This window comes from Gallus gallus, chromosome 2 (assembly GCF_016699485.2).
Source record: "Gallus gallus isolate bGalGal1 chromosome 2, bGalGal1.mat.broiler.GRCg7b, whole genome shotgun sequence".
In the NCBI taxonomy this organism is placed as follows: domain Eukaryota; kingdom Metazoa; phylum Chordata; class Aves; order Galliformes; family Phasianidae; genus Gallus; species Gallus gallus.
Genome location: NC_052533.1, coordinates 139597647 through 139614673, shown reverse-complemented (window position 1 = coordinate 139614673; position 17027 = coordinate 139597647). Strand labels below are relative to the sequence as shown.

The window sequence follows — 17027 nt, the reverse complement described above, 5'->3', positions numbered from 1 at the left end:
ATCATGTTCAAAATGAAGAAAACTATGCACAAGTGCTAGACAAATTTGGAAGTAATTTTTTAAGTCGGGATAATCCAGATCTTGGCACAGCTTTCGTAAAATTTTCCACACTCACTAAAGAGTTATCAACGCTGCTGAAGAACCTGGTGAGGAATTTCAGTTAATTTTTCCAAAATAAATCACAAAACCTTCTTGCATGTTGTATTTCACATTCCTTATGACCAATGATAATTTTAGAGACGCTTAATGTTTTTTCAGAAACTGACATAATGCTATCTCAGAGACTGTCTGTAAAAAGGGTGTTATTTCAAACTTGCTGTGTTTCATTTTTTGATTTGTGGTTGAGAGGACAAAGATGAAAATGTTGAGATGGCAACGGAGGTATAGTTCTGAAGTGAATAAAAGTGTTCTATAGAACTTAATTCCAAGTCATTCCCTGACTTGAAATCTTTCCAGTTAAAAATTCAATGCCTTTAGTTACAGTTCTTTTCTGTTACTTCAAAAGGAGATTTCACCTTTTGGAGAAAACTAATGATTTGGGAATAATGCTTAAATGATGTTAGCAGTCCATTTTCCCTGTGATTTGCAGGATATCCATTGCTTAACTAGTAGGCTTATGAAGATGTTTTAAGTCTTTTCCTTTTTTTTTATATTTTTCTATTTTTTATAAAAATGAAGTTTTTTCCTCATCTGAAGTTAGTCTCAAGCCTTTTACTTCAGATGAGAGCAGCAAGCAGGTCTTTGAACACTGAAACTAATGAAGCCACATTCCTTATAAGTACATATTTCATGGGTTTAAGTGCCATTACATTCAGAAATGGGAAGAATCAGTTTTATATTGGCTTGGTTTCTCTCCAAGCTTATTGGTGTGTAAGGTGTAAGCAGTGTTACAGACTTTCTTCCAGCTGTAAAACTTCTGGGATCTTTCTTGGCATCATTGAAAGCATTCCTGTCAGGTTGCACAGGGTTTTCAGCAACTTAAACTAGTGGAAATCGTCCCTACCTAGGTTAGTTGAAAATAGATCTTTAAAGGTCTCTTCCAACCAAAATGATTCTATGATTTCTATGAATAAATCTTTGGTCAGTTAGGATCAGCTGTCCTGGCTGTATGTCCTACAAACTTCTCCAGCTTCTCTAGCCTTTGCTTGGCATAAGAACTTCTCAGGAATGCTAAACCTCTGGTGTGTAATCAACAGCATATTTTATCACAAATCTGAAACACAGCACCCTAATAGCTACTATGAATAAAACTATCCCGCTATAGGCAGGCACAAATAAACTGATGTCATTGTGACAAACAGGCAGGTAGTTCATTGTGGGCGAGTTGATCTTCTTTATTTCTTTAGAATTCTGTATCTTCACAAATGAACTCCCGTGTTTTTTTTTCTATTCTTCCATTATTTCTTGGATGAGAGACCTTCAACTGCTGTAAAGCAGGGTTATGTGAAAGCCAGTCCCTCCCTCAGCCCACACAGTGTTTGACTGCTTCTGCTTCAGATATCTGAGGGCCCCCAACACAAATGCCTGTGCTTATTTCTGCTTTGAGTCTTGTCTTCATCACTTGTAATATATTGGAATTGAAGTTAACGTCCAGTGAGAAAACAGCTGAGAGTGCCGCTACACTTCACTGGGCTGTTGTCCAACACCAGCCTTATATCAGAGCCACTGAAGTAGAGTGACCTGTTTATCTTCCTTCTGAGATCATTGAAACATAGTCTGTTTGGAGTTGGAAGGGACCCACAAGGATCATGAAGTCCACATCCTGTCTCCATACAGCTCCACTCAAGATTAAGACCCTATATCTGAGTTGTCCAAACAAATACTCCTTGAGCTCTGGAAGCTTGGGGCCATAACCACTGCCTGGGGAGCCTGTTCCATGCCCACTGCTCTCTGATGCAGAACCTCTTGTAACACCCAATTTGATCTTCCCTCATGTGGCTCCATGCCATTCTCTCTGGTCCTGTTGCTGTCACCAGAGAGCCTTCCCATCTGCTCCACTCATGGGGAAGCTGTAGAATTAGCAAGAAGCTAAGGAGTATCTTTGAAAGAAGTGAATGGAGTGGTGGAATAGAAAATGAACAGATTTTTCTTGTGGGTGCTATACTTACAGCAATGTTAATAGATGTCTCCTTCCTATCATCCTGATTTTTCAGTGTTTGTAGACACGCCTGCATATGTTTAAATAGGAACACAGCAGCAGTTTTTTCTACCCTCATTGACACAGTAAAAAATGAATAATCCTATAGATACGTAATCAACTTGGCAGGGGCTTGATGGGGTGAAATTTAAACTACTAAGAGTTGAAATAGATGCCAAACTTCCACATCCAGTGAAAAGAACAGATTTCTCTAGTAGTTAGGAGCAGTCACAGGGCTGATGACTCATTGCAACTGCTGCTTATACGTGAGCCAACATATGACTTGCGCACTGCCTGACTGTAGCATAGCAGGTCCTTGCTTCATGTTCAGGAACCTATAAGGAACATTTATTTGTAAAACCCTAATTTGTTTCCTCAGCAATTATGCATCATTCAACTACCTGGTTAGAAGAGACTGAAGGTTACCTTGATGTGTTTTCAGAACGTTCCTTATATGCTACTTTTAAAATTAAATATTTATATTGCCCTACATATCTAGAGGGTAATGGTAATGCTTTTCTATCTGATTCACGTGAAAGTATATTAATTCTTCCCAGGCTTGAATTTACCATTAATTTAGAAAATCTGAGATGGTTACAACTTCACTAGTGAACTTATAAGAGATACTGGCAATGTTTTGATAAAATCAGAGTGAATATTTTAAACACTAACAGTACCATAATTTTTCTTTTTCAGCTCCAGGGCTTAAGCCACAATGTTATTTTCACCCTGGATTCTCTCTTAAAAGGAGACCTAAAAGGTGTTAAAGGGGTAAGTGTTGAAAATACTATTAATGGAAATGCTTTTCAACTTTCTTATCACTTTTCCTTTTACCATGAGGCATTTTCTACTGTTGGCATCCATTATTATCTATTTATATAAATAGTCTAAAGAAAAACCTCAAAATTCAAGTGGTTGCAATTTCAAATGCTACTGTAGAACTTCATTCTGAGTTCTTGTCTTAAGATGCACAGGAAAGCAATATTTCACAAGATTCAATTTTTTTTTTCCTAACAGCTATTTGAAAAAAATTTAGTTAAAAAGAAATTATTTTGGTGCTACTTATGATGTTATCTTACCTCTAAAGATTTAAAAATGCTTTAAGGACTTTTTTTTGTCTGTTTCTGAAGGATCTCAAAAAGCCTTTTGACAAAGCCTGGAAGGATTATGAAACCAAATTGTAAGTGTTTCTCTCACTCTATCTCTCTTTATCTCCCCTGTTCTTCCTGGCTCCTAACTATGTACTGAGGGGAAAAAACCCCAAACCTTTCTTCGGCAATTTTTTCAGTGTATGAGTAAAAGAAATATGGAGTTTTCATTGTTTAATGCTCAGAGTTCAGTAAGCAAACAAATCCTTTTTTTTTTTTTCTTCCCTCTTACACAGGTCACCTGTCTGAAACACACAGTGCTTTCTCAGGTTCATAGAACTGTAAAATGGCTTGTGTTGAAAGGGATCTTAAAGCTCCTTCACTTCCAGTCCCCTGCCGTGAGCAGGGTTGCCAACCACTAAATCAGGCATTTGGGCCCTGGGCATCCTGACCATCCAAATATGGGTTTGCATTGGCTCATCCCTGAAAGCATTCACTTTTCTGGGCACCCTGTTGTAGCGCCTTACCACTCTCTGAGTGAAAACTTTCCCCTCAGCATCTAATGTAAATCTCCCCTCTTTTCATTTAAAACCATTCACTATTGACCTATCGCTGTGTGCCCGTGGTATAAATTCCTTTTAAGTACTGGAAGGCTGCAGTGAGGTCTTACTGGAGCCTTCTCCAAGCTAAATAAGCCCAACTCCTTCAACTGTTTTTCACAGGAGAGGTGCTCCAGCCCTCTGATGTTCACGGTCCTCCTTCTGTGCCAGAAGCTCTGCGTATTTCTTATGCTGGGAGCCCCGGGCCTGGATGCAGTACTCCAGATGGGGCCTCACAAGGGCAGAATAGAGGGTGACAATCGCCTCCCTCTCCCTGCTGGCCACCCCTTTTTTAATGCAACCCAGGATACTGTAGGCTTTCCATGCTGCAAGTGCTCTCTACTGGCTCACGTCCATCTTTTCATCCACCAGGACCCTCATGTCCTTCTTTGCAGGGCTGCTCTCAAGGTGTTCTCCCAGTCTGTACACGTCTGCAATTGCCTTGACTGAAGTGCAACTCCTTGCACTTGGCCTTGTTGAACTTCATCAGGATTTGCTAGAGAGGAATAATACATTGTTTAGGTTTTTCTACTCTGTTTTGAGAAATACAGAGCAATAGTAGAGAAACTGCCCTGAAATCTAAGGAAAGTGATACTATAATGCTACGATTAAGAAGGTGCAGGATGACCTCTTAGTTCCTTATTTGTATTTCACTGTTTCATACTTACTTTCAGCACTGACTTTCTCTTAAAATATAATGGTTGGGTAATGATTGGAAGTCATACCATTTAGTATGTGTGGTAAATTTCATATGCTGCCTTCTTACTTTTCTTATGATTCATGCTCCCTAAAGAAGGAATTGTTTGATTGAGATATTTTGCCATTTTCCAGTTGAGTCAGTAGGTTTTTATGTGTATGATTTACCCTGCAGTCTATAGAGATGACAGCTATGGAGAACATAATGCTGGAAAAACAGATTCCCTCACCCCCCAACACAGCATCCAAACTAGAGGAAAGAGTTAAAGAATTGAAGGGAGGAAGGGCAACTTCATAACTGTTACTACCAGACACGTTTTTAAGAGGGAGAGGAGGAGGAGAAGAAGATTTGATATCATAGAGGAACTCATCTTCTTTAATACTCTTTTTTTCATTAAAAAGAAAAAAGCTTTATCACATAATAGAAGCAATTCTCTAAAATCTGTTCTAACTCATTTCAGTACAAAAATTGAAAAGGAAAAGAGAGAACATGCAAAACAACACGGGATGATACGAACTGAAATTACAGGAGCTGAGATTGCAGAAGAAATGGAGAAGGAAAGGCGACTCTTTCAGTTGCAGATGTGTGAAGTAAGGCAGAAGTTTCATCTTTTAATTTTGACACCAGAACATAAAATGCTTTGTGGGTCTTAAGTAGTATTGTTTGAAAACAGCTGAATGCTATAATGTTGATAATCATGTTTTTTCACTGTCTATGCAGTATCTTATTAAGGTTAATGAAATCAAGACGAAAAAAGGTGTGGACCTTCTGCAGAATCTTATTAAATATTATCATGCACAATGCAAGTAAGTGCAGTACTTTTAAGCTTTATTTATAGTATTTCATTTGCATAAGTGTTTTTTCTCATTGTTTTGAATTTGTTCTGATCATATCAGGATTATTTATCATAATTGTGATCTATCAGGTGACTTGTTAGAATCATAAAATCAGTGGAGTTGTAAGGGGCCTTTTTAAGGTTACATGGTCCAGCTCCTCTGGACATGTACAGTTACATCAAGTTGCTCAGTCTTTCAGTACAGAGTATAAAAAGTTGAGAGAGAAGACGGGAGCAATGAGGAGAGAGGCAGAGAAAAAACCCTGTATGTTGCGTACAAAGTTAATTTAACTTCCTGGGATCTTAACTCAGACCAGAGACCCATCAACGTCTGTTCCCATTCTCTGTTGTGTACATTGCGTACTGCCTGGGTAGAACCTCTGAAGGCTGACTGGTTCAACCTGAAGGTGGCAGAGCTTTTCAGCCTTTCCTTTGATTTTACAGGATCTAAGAGGACATAAAGATTAAATGAGGTGGATGCTGCCTACACACCTTGCTTCCCACTGGGTTATGTCTCTCACCTCTCTCTTCAGTGTTACTGTTTCAAAAGGAAATGAAGCAGTGTATTGCTACAGTTGTTTGTATGTTTGTTTTGTAAATACATTTGCATAACTTGGAGAGAGGGTTTAGATTTTAAATTAGCTTGTGATTTTATCACCAGATAGCGAGCCTTGAGTGCTAAAGCTATTTCCTTGTTACCCACTTGAGTGGGTAAAAAGGGGAGGATTGGGTTTGGATATCAGGAAAAGGTTCTTCAACAGAGGGTGGGTGGGCATAGAACAGGCTTCCTATTGCTGCCAGAGTTCAAGGAGAGTGTGGACATGGGGTCTGATTTTTGGGTGATCCTATGAGGAGCCAGGAGTTGGACCCACAAGGGTCATTGATTCCCTTCCAACTTGGGATATTTTATGATTCTGGGATTCTTGAGGCATAGATCTATAAGATAACTTTAGAATTAGTTTATTATTTATTCAATTAAATAGTCTCGTGTAAATTTAAAAGTCATTGTGAAAGCCAGTAATTTGTTTGAAACTCCTTGAGGTGAAACCATTAAGCTATGGCCATGTCATTAATTGTCAAGGCGAACATGGGAATTTCACTTGAGATATTTTAAATACAGGAAATAGGCTTCAGCTAGGGAAGTGTGCAGGCTAACAGTGATTTGAAGTAAATAAATAAGCCAAGATATATTCTCTCTAATTTGTTATTTCTTGATGTTACAGTGGAGTAGCTGGATTTCAGAAAGGCATAGGACTTAGAAAACTACTGGGAAGGGTTTTCAAAACAAAACAAACAAAAAAATGCTGCCTGGCCTAGTGGGAGATGTCCCTCCCTATGGCAGGGGGGTTGGAACTGGGTGATCTTAAAGGTGCTTTCCAACCCAAACCACTCTGTGAGATTTTCAGAGATGAGTATCAAATTCCTTCATATTTCTAATTTAAAATAAGTACTTGAGGATAGGAGTCAGACTTCTGTTTATGTACAATAGCGTATATGCCTTGTAATGAACTTCTAAGTAGTGATTTCAGCAGTGCTGTTAATTTGAATGTGTGGTATTTATAACATTTTACAAGGCTAATGGTTAAACTTTTACTATTACTAACTGGCAAGACTTGCATATATTCTGGATGTTGTCACTTCATACTAATGTATGAAATTCTTGTTTAGCTTATTGTGTTTTTAATGTTGGTGAAGCTGAAGTCTGCAAGGTAAATGAAATGTTTATGGACTCAATGTGAAGTGTATCAGTGTTAGAGGAATGTGGACTCTAACCATCTGATGATAGACTGATAGTAAAACTGTTTGAACTGAGTCAGACAGGTTTGTTTTGCCTTGTTGTCTTTGAGGAGGGTAGGGTGGAGCAAAGCCAGCCTACTTTCTTATAAATTATGTGTATTCCTGATGAATCACAGGTATTTTTCATTGCAGTTTCTTCCAAGATGGCTTGAAAACAGCTGATAAACTTAAACAATATATTGAAAAGTTGGCTGCTGACTTATATAATGTAAGTTTGCTTGTAAATATTTTAATGTCTAAAAATTGATATTTTTTTTTTGTTCATCTAGGTATTGGATGCTAGTTGGCTGCTGCTTGCACTTTTTTTTTGTAACAAACTGCTTGATCGCATCGCAGTTTGAGTTAATTAACTTGCTTGTGGTGTTAATGGGAGGCGTGTAATAATGTAGAATCAAACTTCATTTGTCACCCAAGTGCTTTTGTACTCTATAATCAGAATTACAGTAATTCTATTTGCTGTTCTAGTTGGTGGCTAGATTAAGCAGTATTTTCATTCCTTAATATGTCAAGCTTACTGGAGTTATTAAATTAAAATTTCAGTGACTGACTTAGTTACATTAAACATAATGAACCACTAAAGTCTAACAGAACAGGGTATACAGAGTTGTGTATTCTTTCCAGCTTTTTGAAGTAATACATGCGAAGAAGGTGAACACATTATGAGAAAACAGTTCATGAAATAAACTGTATTACAGAATAGTTGAGCTGGTTGCTCGGAACACTTCTAATGATGTATTAGAATGCATAGGAACTTTAAATAGCATCTAGAGTATAATAGTCTTTTTCTATAGATAAAGCAGACACAAGATGAAGAAAAGAAACAACTTACTGCTCTTCGTGATTTGATAAAATCTTCTCTGCAGCTTGACCAGAAGGAGGTAAATAATTTAGACATGTTATTTTCAGAGATAATGTGAATTATGAATTCTGAGTTCAGAAATAATTCATACTTCATGAAAATTGCAAAACTGATATTTAGGATTTTGATCTGCGTTTCATCAGACACTGTAAAAATACAAAAATGCATGTTTCTTTTAAGCATACTTTTTAGCTTACTTCAACACTTGTTATGGATCAGACAAATACTTACTGTAGCTCAGTGTCCTACTCTTGTCAGTGATCAAGAATGGGTACTGGTGGATTGCAAGCTGGACTTGAGCCAGCTGTGCGCCCAGAAAGCCAAGCAAATCCTGGGCTGCATCAAAAGTAGTGTGATCAACAGGGTGAGGGAGGTGATCCTGGTCCTCTGTTCTATGCTGGTGAGACCTCATCTGGAATACTGTGTCCAGATGTTGAGTTCTTAGTAAAGGAGAGACATAGACCTGTTGGAATGCGTTGAGAGGAGGGCCACAAAAATGATCCAAGAGATGGAATACCTGTCCTGTGAAGTCAGGCTGAGAGAGCTGGGGCTGTTCAGCCTGGAGAAGAGAAGGCTCCAGGGAGACCTGAGAATGGCCTTTCAATATCTAAAGAGAGACTCTTTAGCATGGGCTGCTGTGACAGGACAAGGGGAAATGGTTTCAGACTTAGAGTGGAGATTTAGGTTGGATATATGGGGGGAAAAAAAACATTTACAGTGAGGGTGGTAAGGCACTGGAACATGTTGCCCAGAGATGTGGTTGATGCATCATCTCTGGTGACTTTCAAGGTGAGCCTGCATCAGACCCTGGGCAACCTGCTCTAGTGGTGGATATTCCTGTTCGTTGCAGGGGAGTTGGATTAGGTGGCCTTTAAGGGTCCTTTCCAACTAAAGCATAATCTGTGAATCTGTGAAATTGAAGCTCTGGCTATGTGTAGTAGCGACTTCTTGTGTAAGAAGAAAGTCTTAAACTTGTGATTCCCAACCAGATTATAAATTCTGCCACTGTTAATCTCTCTGGAGATCTGATGAGATAAATGAGACTTCCTACTCATCTCAAACTGACTTTCCATCATGGATTTCAGGAGAGATAGGTGCATGGCTATTGAATCTACCAAAGTATTCAGGATCATGTCGTACTTTATTGGGAACAACCACTAATGCCATAAGTGACTGACCTTGTTCCTTGCTCTTCCAAGATCATAATGCAATGCTCGTTTTTACTTTTGCTTGCATTCAAGGCGTTCATGTAGTGTTACATCTGTAAGGCTCTTACAGACTTTGCTGGCATGCGTATCCCTTGCATCAGTGAGAATTTGTTACTGCTGTGTATGGAATTACCTGGTGCTTGGGAATATCTTAACAGTCTTTGAATATGGAGTTGTGCAGAGGCACTAGTGCTGTAGCTTCACTAATAAGAAGCAAAATTACCAATGGCTCTGCTACACAGAACATCTCATGTTGCTACTACATGCTAGATACTGCATTTTAGTAACAAGTTTATGTAATTTTGCACAAGAAACATCTGATTTTGTAAAATGACTATGGTTACAATTTTATGGTTTAAAGAAAAATATTCTAAGTGATAATATAATTATGGGAAGTATTTATTGGTTATGCTAAATGCTTATACATTAAAAACTTAAATTTTTCAGTAAATCAACCCTTTAATACAGATTTCTGTTGGTATTCTCATATTTCAACTGTTTTTACAAATGCAGCTGACAGCTTTACTTTCAGTTTAGCTAATCTTTACATTCATGTTTCGTATCTGCTTCTTGATGCTTTATTTCCCCAAGTCTTAATTTGATAAGCTCTTTGGAGCAGGAATTATGTCTTATTTTACTCTAACATCAATAGAACCCTCATTTCAGTGGGGTTTTCAAAATTGGCATAAAACAAATCAGCTGCTTACTGTGATGGTGCAAACACTGATTGCATCGCACTGTATGCAGTGTTCTTCATGCTGCTTCCAACTGCCACAACTACAGTTCTACTAAATCACTTCTTTCTAAACTCATGTAACTTATTGCAAAAACAAAACAAAACACATTTGTAAGGATTCAGTATAAGATTTGAGAGTGTAATCTTCAATATACATTGACTGTAGGATTTAAAACACTGAAGAATATTGACAGGAAAGTAATTTGATTTCTATTCTATTGTCAGATGCTTTGTGAGGGGATGTTTTCACAGTTTAGTTTAAAATTATATTAATATATCCTTAATTATATTTCTTTTGCAAATATTTTAAACTAATTTTTGGCTTGGTCCTTAATAGAAATTTAGAATTAGTATCATTCATGAAACTGAAACAATATAGCTTTCATTATAGACACTTCAAAGACTGGATGTTGTTTGTTAAGATTTGATCCTGCTGATGTTTTCAATACTTGTATGAAGCCAGTGTCATACATGCAGTGTTGTACAGAATTTTGTCATGCTTTGTACTTGATAAGCCACCTAAATAAGGAGTTCTTTCCTTTTTTCTAGTAGTACCATTAGAAAGGATAATTGTCCTATCAGATGTGAGGACTATAAAATTTAAGTTCAAGGTGTATATTTTTAAATAAAATAATAGTACTTGTTTTAAATTATTTGCTTTCTCTTTCTCTGTTGCTTTTGCCTTTCGTGATCGAAGTCTAGGAGAGTAAGTCACTGTTTTGATGAAATTTTGTGGTTTTTCAGATGCATTTATGATGCGTTTATCCATTTCACCTTCTTGTTTCACTGAATCAAACAAAAGCTTTTTCAGTTGATTTATTCACTAAAATTCCTGCAAACACTGTGTATATCTTTAGTTGGATAAAAATGGTTATTGCCATTTGTTTTTATTTGGTAAATCTGTGTATATCTGCATGCTTTATTGTGTTGCTTTCTATTTGAAATTTGCTATCAGCATTTTATTCTTCATTTATAAGATTATGCAATTTTAAACTTCTGTATTTTAAAAAGGTGGTACGTTTAGGTCGGTATTTGCCATTTGTAGTAAGGACTCAAAACTCCTTATGAAGTAACAGTCTTGAACATGCAGTTAACTTTACAGCAGTTGATGTAAAAGCAAACTCTCTTATAGATGTAAAACTTGCATTAGGAGTTCTTTTTTAATAATATGTGATGTTTTGGTAGAGATAATGTGTAGTGATGAGGAAATTGTACTCTGCACATTAGGAAACATTAGTGGTGTTTTTGTTTTGTTTTAGGATTCACAGAGCAGGCAAGGAGGATATAGTATGCATCAACTTCAGGGGAATAAGGAATATGGCAGTGAGAAGAAAGGTTATCTTTTAAAGAAGAGTGATGGGTATGTTCTTGAAATGCATAAGTGAGAGCTCTTAATATATTTAGGCACTGCTTTTTACAGCTTTATATTGTGGACTTCTAAGGCACGTTGTCCTAATACATGTGCTACAAATATCTGAGACTTGCTATCAGAAAATGTATATGAAATAAGTCTAATAAATATAATAAAAAAAATCAAAACCAAAATCCTATGTCAAATTAAAAAAAAAAAAAGCCACTGTCTTTATAAATCTCTAAAAAGTGATTAAGACCTGCCATAAATCTTCAACATCTGTTGAGATGTTTAGTAACTTTGTCTGCCTCTGTTTCTTAGGACAATCTTACAATTTTCATGACATGAAAATGTGTTCTTCAATTATATCTAGCTACTGATTGTTGTTGTTGATATTCTTGTGTAGATTAAGGAAAGTATGGCAAAGAAGAAAGTGCACTGTTAAAAATGGAATTCTAACCATATCACATGCAACGGTAAGTTATTTTTTTATACTTCATTAAAATAACAAATAATGTTTTTTTAAGAGCAAATATTAACACCAACAGATTCACTGTGAAAACAAGATGCTGCTGCTTCCAACTGTTGAAGTTCTGTGGTTTACCAGAAGTTGGAGGTTGACTTAAGAAAATATTGCTGTACTTGTTGTTCTCATTATAGCATTTTTTTCTGCTAATGGCCAGTAGGGAACAGTGATTCTAGCTGTTATGTGTACAGGAAGACTGGTCAACTCGCTCATCTGTATTGCAGATATCTTACTTCGACATAGGCTGCTAAGTACATAAATCATTTCAATGCACACACATTTTGTTATAAATAAATCATTCAGCTAGTAAGTGTGACTTGAAAACAGTCATTTGAAATATTTTTTTATTCCTTTTTAAGTGATTTAATTTCCTTTGATAAGGAAATGACAAATACATCAATTCCTTTTAAGGAAGTGTGGTTGCTTTTATTTAAAAATTAAATACCTTAATTTTTAATATTTATTTAAAAATTTAAAAATCTTTCCCCTGTTACTGTTGTTAAAGGAGATGGATCCATTTCATCACACTTCCTTTATCTTCTACCAAATTCCACTGACCATGACTATCAGTGCTTAAAGATGACTTCATTTTCTCAAATAACTTGAGATTAGTTAGCAGTTCTTAGGTTGGTTATGGTTCAGTTATCACCATTTTTGAAAATATGTTTTTCAAGCTTAAATCTTGTCAATTTAGAATGTATAGTTTGGCTATCATTCTCCTTTTCTTGTTTGTAACTGTTTAAAAAGTAGTGCCAAATGGAAAGTAATATTTTTGTTTGTAATTATGAAAGGTTCAGATCATGACAATCTGTTACTCCTTGGGTGTTAGAAATCCTGTGTTGATGAGCGTGTTCTGCCAAACACTTGACAATGTGGGAAATACTTTTCTAGGTATTTTTGTCTTATTGCTTTTGCATTACTTAATACTTGCTATAAAGCTTCTGACATGAACAACTTCCAAAACTCTGTTCATGAGTATTTACAGATAAGTGTCATGTCCCGTTTAGTTTATATCTGCCAGCTATGATAAATTTAATTCAGTATCTCTATAGATTTTCATGAGTTTATATATATCCAAAATATTTTAGTCATATGTAGCCTATCATGTCTTAAAATCTATGCTGTAATTGGGTTATTTTAGTAGCTGTATTTACTCAAAGCTCTGAAACTCCAAATCTCCAGCTTCCCTCTTCCCTTTAAAATTTTTAAGACTATTTAAAAAAATAAGCTTAATAACATGAGCGTTGTTTATGAAATATAATTAAAAAAAATAATAGCATATTCTCAATTAAGGCTTTATTCCCTGAAGGCCTTTCAAGTAGTCAGGAGGAGCTGCCATGAAGATTTTAGCTTTGTTTTACACCTGGTCATTCCATAAGACCAGATCTATGTCATGCTAGCCTCCAGTGTTTTGAGAGTGTACACATCTTCATATCCAAAGTTTATTGCATTAATGCACATTCCACAGAATGAAAAAGTAATCCTAAATTAAGACCTTTTTAAAGTAAAATAAATTTTCTTTTTAGTCCAACAGGCAGCCAGCTAAACTGAATTTATTAACCTGCCAGGTGAAGCCAAATGCTGAAGATAAGAAGTCTTTTGATCTAATATCACGTATGTGACAATTTTAGTACCGTCTTGCATTATATAGGATTTCTAAAAAATGTTTTGAAGCCATGTAATTACAAGGCACTTTCATTAAAAATAAGACTGCAGTTGAAAATTTGCATCTATGTCCAGATATATGCAGTGTCTCATGAGTGTTAGAGTGATTCTAATTTTGAAGACGGGATGAAGAGACAAGTGAATATAGAACCTCTATTTTGTGTGACATAAATACGGTTAATTTGTGACAAGCTACGAAATGCAGTGCTCATTTCCCTGAGTTTAGAGAGATGTTTAAGAGCTTAGAGTGATGTTCATAAGCTATATTCACCAGGAAATGGAGAAGGCATTTGGATTCTAATTCATTATCTGTTCTATTTATCAAGTATTATTTAATAATCAAATAGTTGAATGGGAAGTGAGGGGGTAGAAGACGCAAAGAGAACCCAAATTCTCTTGTTCTCTTATCCTCCTTGCAAAATATTTGTTGCTTTGTCTAAAATTGATAGTGATGCATATTTTCTCAGCATTAAGCTTCAGTGATTTATCCTCTCCCTCTTTTGGTCTTGTATTTTAAACCATTTTTGAAGTAGAGTAGTCAGTGTAACGTTATCAGTCTTTGCAAGTGAAGTAGTCAATAGCAAGGAGTACCAATATTACGTATTTACAAGAACAGTCTTTGAAACCTTTGAATATGAGGGTTAACACCCAGTTCTAACTCATTGGTTAGTTAGCAGATAAGTTTCTTAACTCAAACAGCAGGAAAATATATAATAGGAATAAACATTTTCTGCAACTTCCACTTGGTATTTGTCTTCAGAAGGGTTTGTGAGACAGTTTGATTCATGTGTTTATTATTCAGTATATCAAAGCCTAGAACTACATATATTTAATATAAGTCAGTCTTCACAACTTCATCTTTCTTTGTTTTATGTATTAATGTCACAGGCTAAGAGAAATTGTTCTTAGACTTCAGGGATTGAATAGGCTTTATAACAGCTTTGTGATATTAAAAATTTTCATGTGCCAAATGAAAAGATGTATTTATTTATTACAGATAACAGAACGTACCATTTTCAAGCAGAAGATGAACAAGAATACGTAGCGTAAGAATGCTTATTTTCTTTTTCAAGATTTTGTCTGTAGAGATGTATGTATGAAATCATTTATAGCAATGAAATTTAGCTTTCTCACTTTATGCAAAAGTAGCGACCACTGTTTTTTCTGTTGTTGTGAATGTGTAAATGTAAACTATTTGTTTGCATTTACATTTCTACAAGGTGCTTTGAAAACCCCGTAATATTTAAAATATAAAAACAATCAATTGGAAACCCATTTGGATTGTGTACCTCTCTAGTACATTTTTCATGTGCTGATGCTTGGTATAATGCAGTAGATGAGGTTATTAGGGTACAAATGAAATATTTTGAAATTCTTATCTTCCTTATTTCTGTAGTTACTACCTCTTTTGTAGTTGCTGCCTTCCCTCCTGATCCTATCTTTTTCTCTAAATTAAAAATAACAGATAGGTAAAGACCTCCATTTAACACACAAATTTAGAAGTAATGCATCTTTTTCTACTGGGGGCCTAGAAATGAGCAATATAGCATATTTGAGTTTGAGTACTTCAGAATCCAGTAACTTGCTTCACTAATGCATGTTTCCCAACAGATGATTTCCTTTAAAGCAGTCTTCCTTCCTGCTATGCTCCCTGATACACATTGTTCCGAGAACCTTGTGCCATTCTTTTTTTCTATTTGAATACTGCTTTCAGTCATCAAATTGTGTTGTAGAGAACATCACTATTCAGTACTCGTGACCTGACAGGACTGTGAAAAAACACATTAGTAAGTGCGGCAAGCCAGAACCTTCTAGGCTGCCTTGTTGTTCAGGACTTGTACTTCTTGTTGCATGTCTGTCTTCTACTGGAAGGCTGAGTTGTTACTTATCTATTTTGAATTTTGTGGAGCATTTACATGGAGTATTTGTAGTGTACTCATCACTGCAGGCACAGATGAAATGAGAAGGTTGGAGAGTTTTGTCATGTGGTTGGGTCCTTCCAGAGGCTTTCATGGCAATATGTTGGCTGAATGCAAAGTTGTCAGGGGTGCTATAAGTTACGAGTGCAGTATTGGCTCACCCAGTCATGTTTATTGCATTCTTTCAGAAACTTAATTGTTCCAGAAAGTTTCATAGTAAAGAACAAAATTCTGTTACTTCTTATCACTAATGTGCTTGATGAACAGTATGGTAGAGCTTTTTGTGTCTCTGCCATAGGTGAGCTCTTATATTTGTTGGTTTAAAAGGGAAGACTTTTTTGTCTCAGTGTGTTAGTAAGGTGAGTGTGAGGGAGAACACATTAGTGAAATAATTTTTATTATTGACAGGTCAGTAAACCCAGTTTAGCTGGCTGCCTTTGAACTGTTTTGAAATTCCAAGCTGGTTTTGTTTCCCATTACAAATATAGTTCCCATCTGCTTTGTGCTGGAGCCTGGTTTATAACTTCAAAATCGGGAGGCTGAAAAAATTGCTTGCAGCAACATCAAAATATTCCAGAACGTGTCTTAAAATTCCCGTTTAGCTTAAGAGACATTAATTGTGTCCCAGTGCTGGGATACATGTTGACAAACTAATGTAAGCAAAGGGTATTTTGCCAGTGTTTTGGCACTGTAGGCCAGGGGCAAAAAGGTGCTGTTGTGGTACAGTCTGTTTCATTTTTTTCCTCCACCTCGTTGCATTTTGTCCTAATTCTAGTGCTACCACTTTTTTTTTCCCCTTGTGTGCCAACTGATAAATAAATGTGGAAGTAGATTTTCAAATCCCTTTCCTTCTAGCCTCTCATCTAAATGAAGAACAAATCAAAATGCATTTCTTTATCCTCTAGTTTAAATGACATTGTACACTTTTTCCTAGTGATCATTTTGAACTGCTTCCAGAGAGCTACTAAATACAGAAATAAGAACAGCAGACACTTTAAAACATAAATCACTGATGCCTACATTCTGTTACAGGTCCGTTATCACATCCCCTCTAACAGTTCCCTTAGCTCAGTGTGTTTCTTGATTCTTACCCAACCAGCTGTCTTTTGACCTTTAATTAGTGGTCAGCTGTATGTCAAAATTCTCAGTGGTTTATTAGCTTTTTCCAGTAGATAAAGCAGTGTTTACAGAGTGGGAGGGGGCATGTGTGTATTTAATTGTGTGTTAAAAGAAACATACATGCAGACCTCAAAAAATAACCAAATGTTTTTTTTAACGCACATAATAGTATGTGCTTTCTATTTTCTGATAATAGTGTATAGGGTCAAATATACTGTGGACATGACTTTTTAATTTTCTTTATACCTCCCCTTATTGGTGGTCAGGAGTATATCCGTTTCTGTAGGAAAAGATTGAATTAAATAAAGTCAGATTCAGGAATTGTCCCACAATGCAAAACCATCCCTCTTCAGTCTGGTGTTGAGCAATGTTTGTCAGAGGACTTTTAGTGCTCATTTCTGTATTTATTTATTTATTTATTTTGAGAAGACTGAGTAGAAACGTCTTCATGCTCTCTTTTCCTTCTTCCATATTAAATAAGAAGGTTGTGG

General features: G+C 36.1%; 1 protein-coding gene across 12 annotated transcripts in view; it reads left to right on the top strand.

Annotated features, from left to right (window-relative positions):
- The window catches only part of ASAP1 (ArfGAP with SH3 domain, ankyrin repeat and PH domain 1), a 165922-nt gene that overhangs the window by 108808 nt on the left and 40087 nt on the right, over positions 1-17027 (top strand). For 9 of the 12 annotated variants that reach the window (XM_046929216.1, XM_046929230.1, XM_025148177.3 and 6 more), the window contains 12 exons: positions 1-146; positions 2834-2908; positions 3268-3317; positions 4982-5111; positions 5242-5327; positions 7286-7361; positions 7945-8031; positions 10654-10662; positions 11216-11316; positions 11714-11783; positions 13360-13447; positions 14496-14544. In XM_046929216.1, the coding sequence (XP_046785172.1) occupies positions 1-146; positions 2834-2908; positions 3268-3317; positions 4982-5111; positions 5242-5327; positions 7286-7361; positions 7945-8031; positions 10654-10662; positions 11216-11316; positions 11714-11783; positions 13360-13447; positions 14496-14544 (967 nt within the window). The remainder of the gene's footprint in view (positions 147-2833; positions 2909-3267; positions 3318-4981; positions 5112-5241; positions 5328-7285; positions 7362-7944; positions 8032-10653; positions 10663-11215; positions 11317-11713; positions 11784-13359; positions 13448-14495; positions 14545-17027) is intronic. The other 3 variants (XM_025148178.3, XM_425945.8, XM_040690874.2) reach the window with 1 other exon arrangement.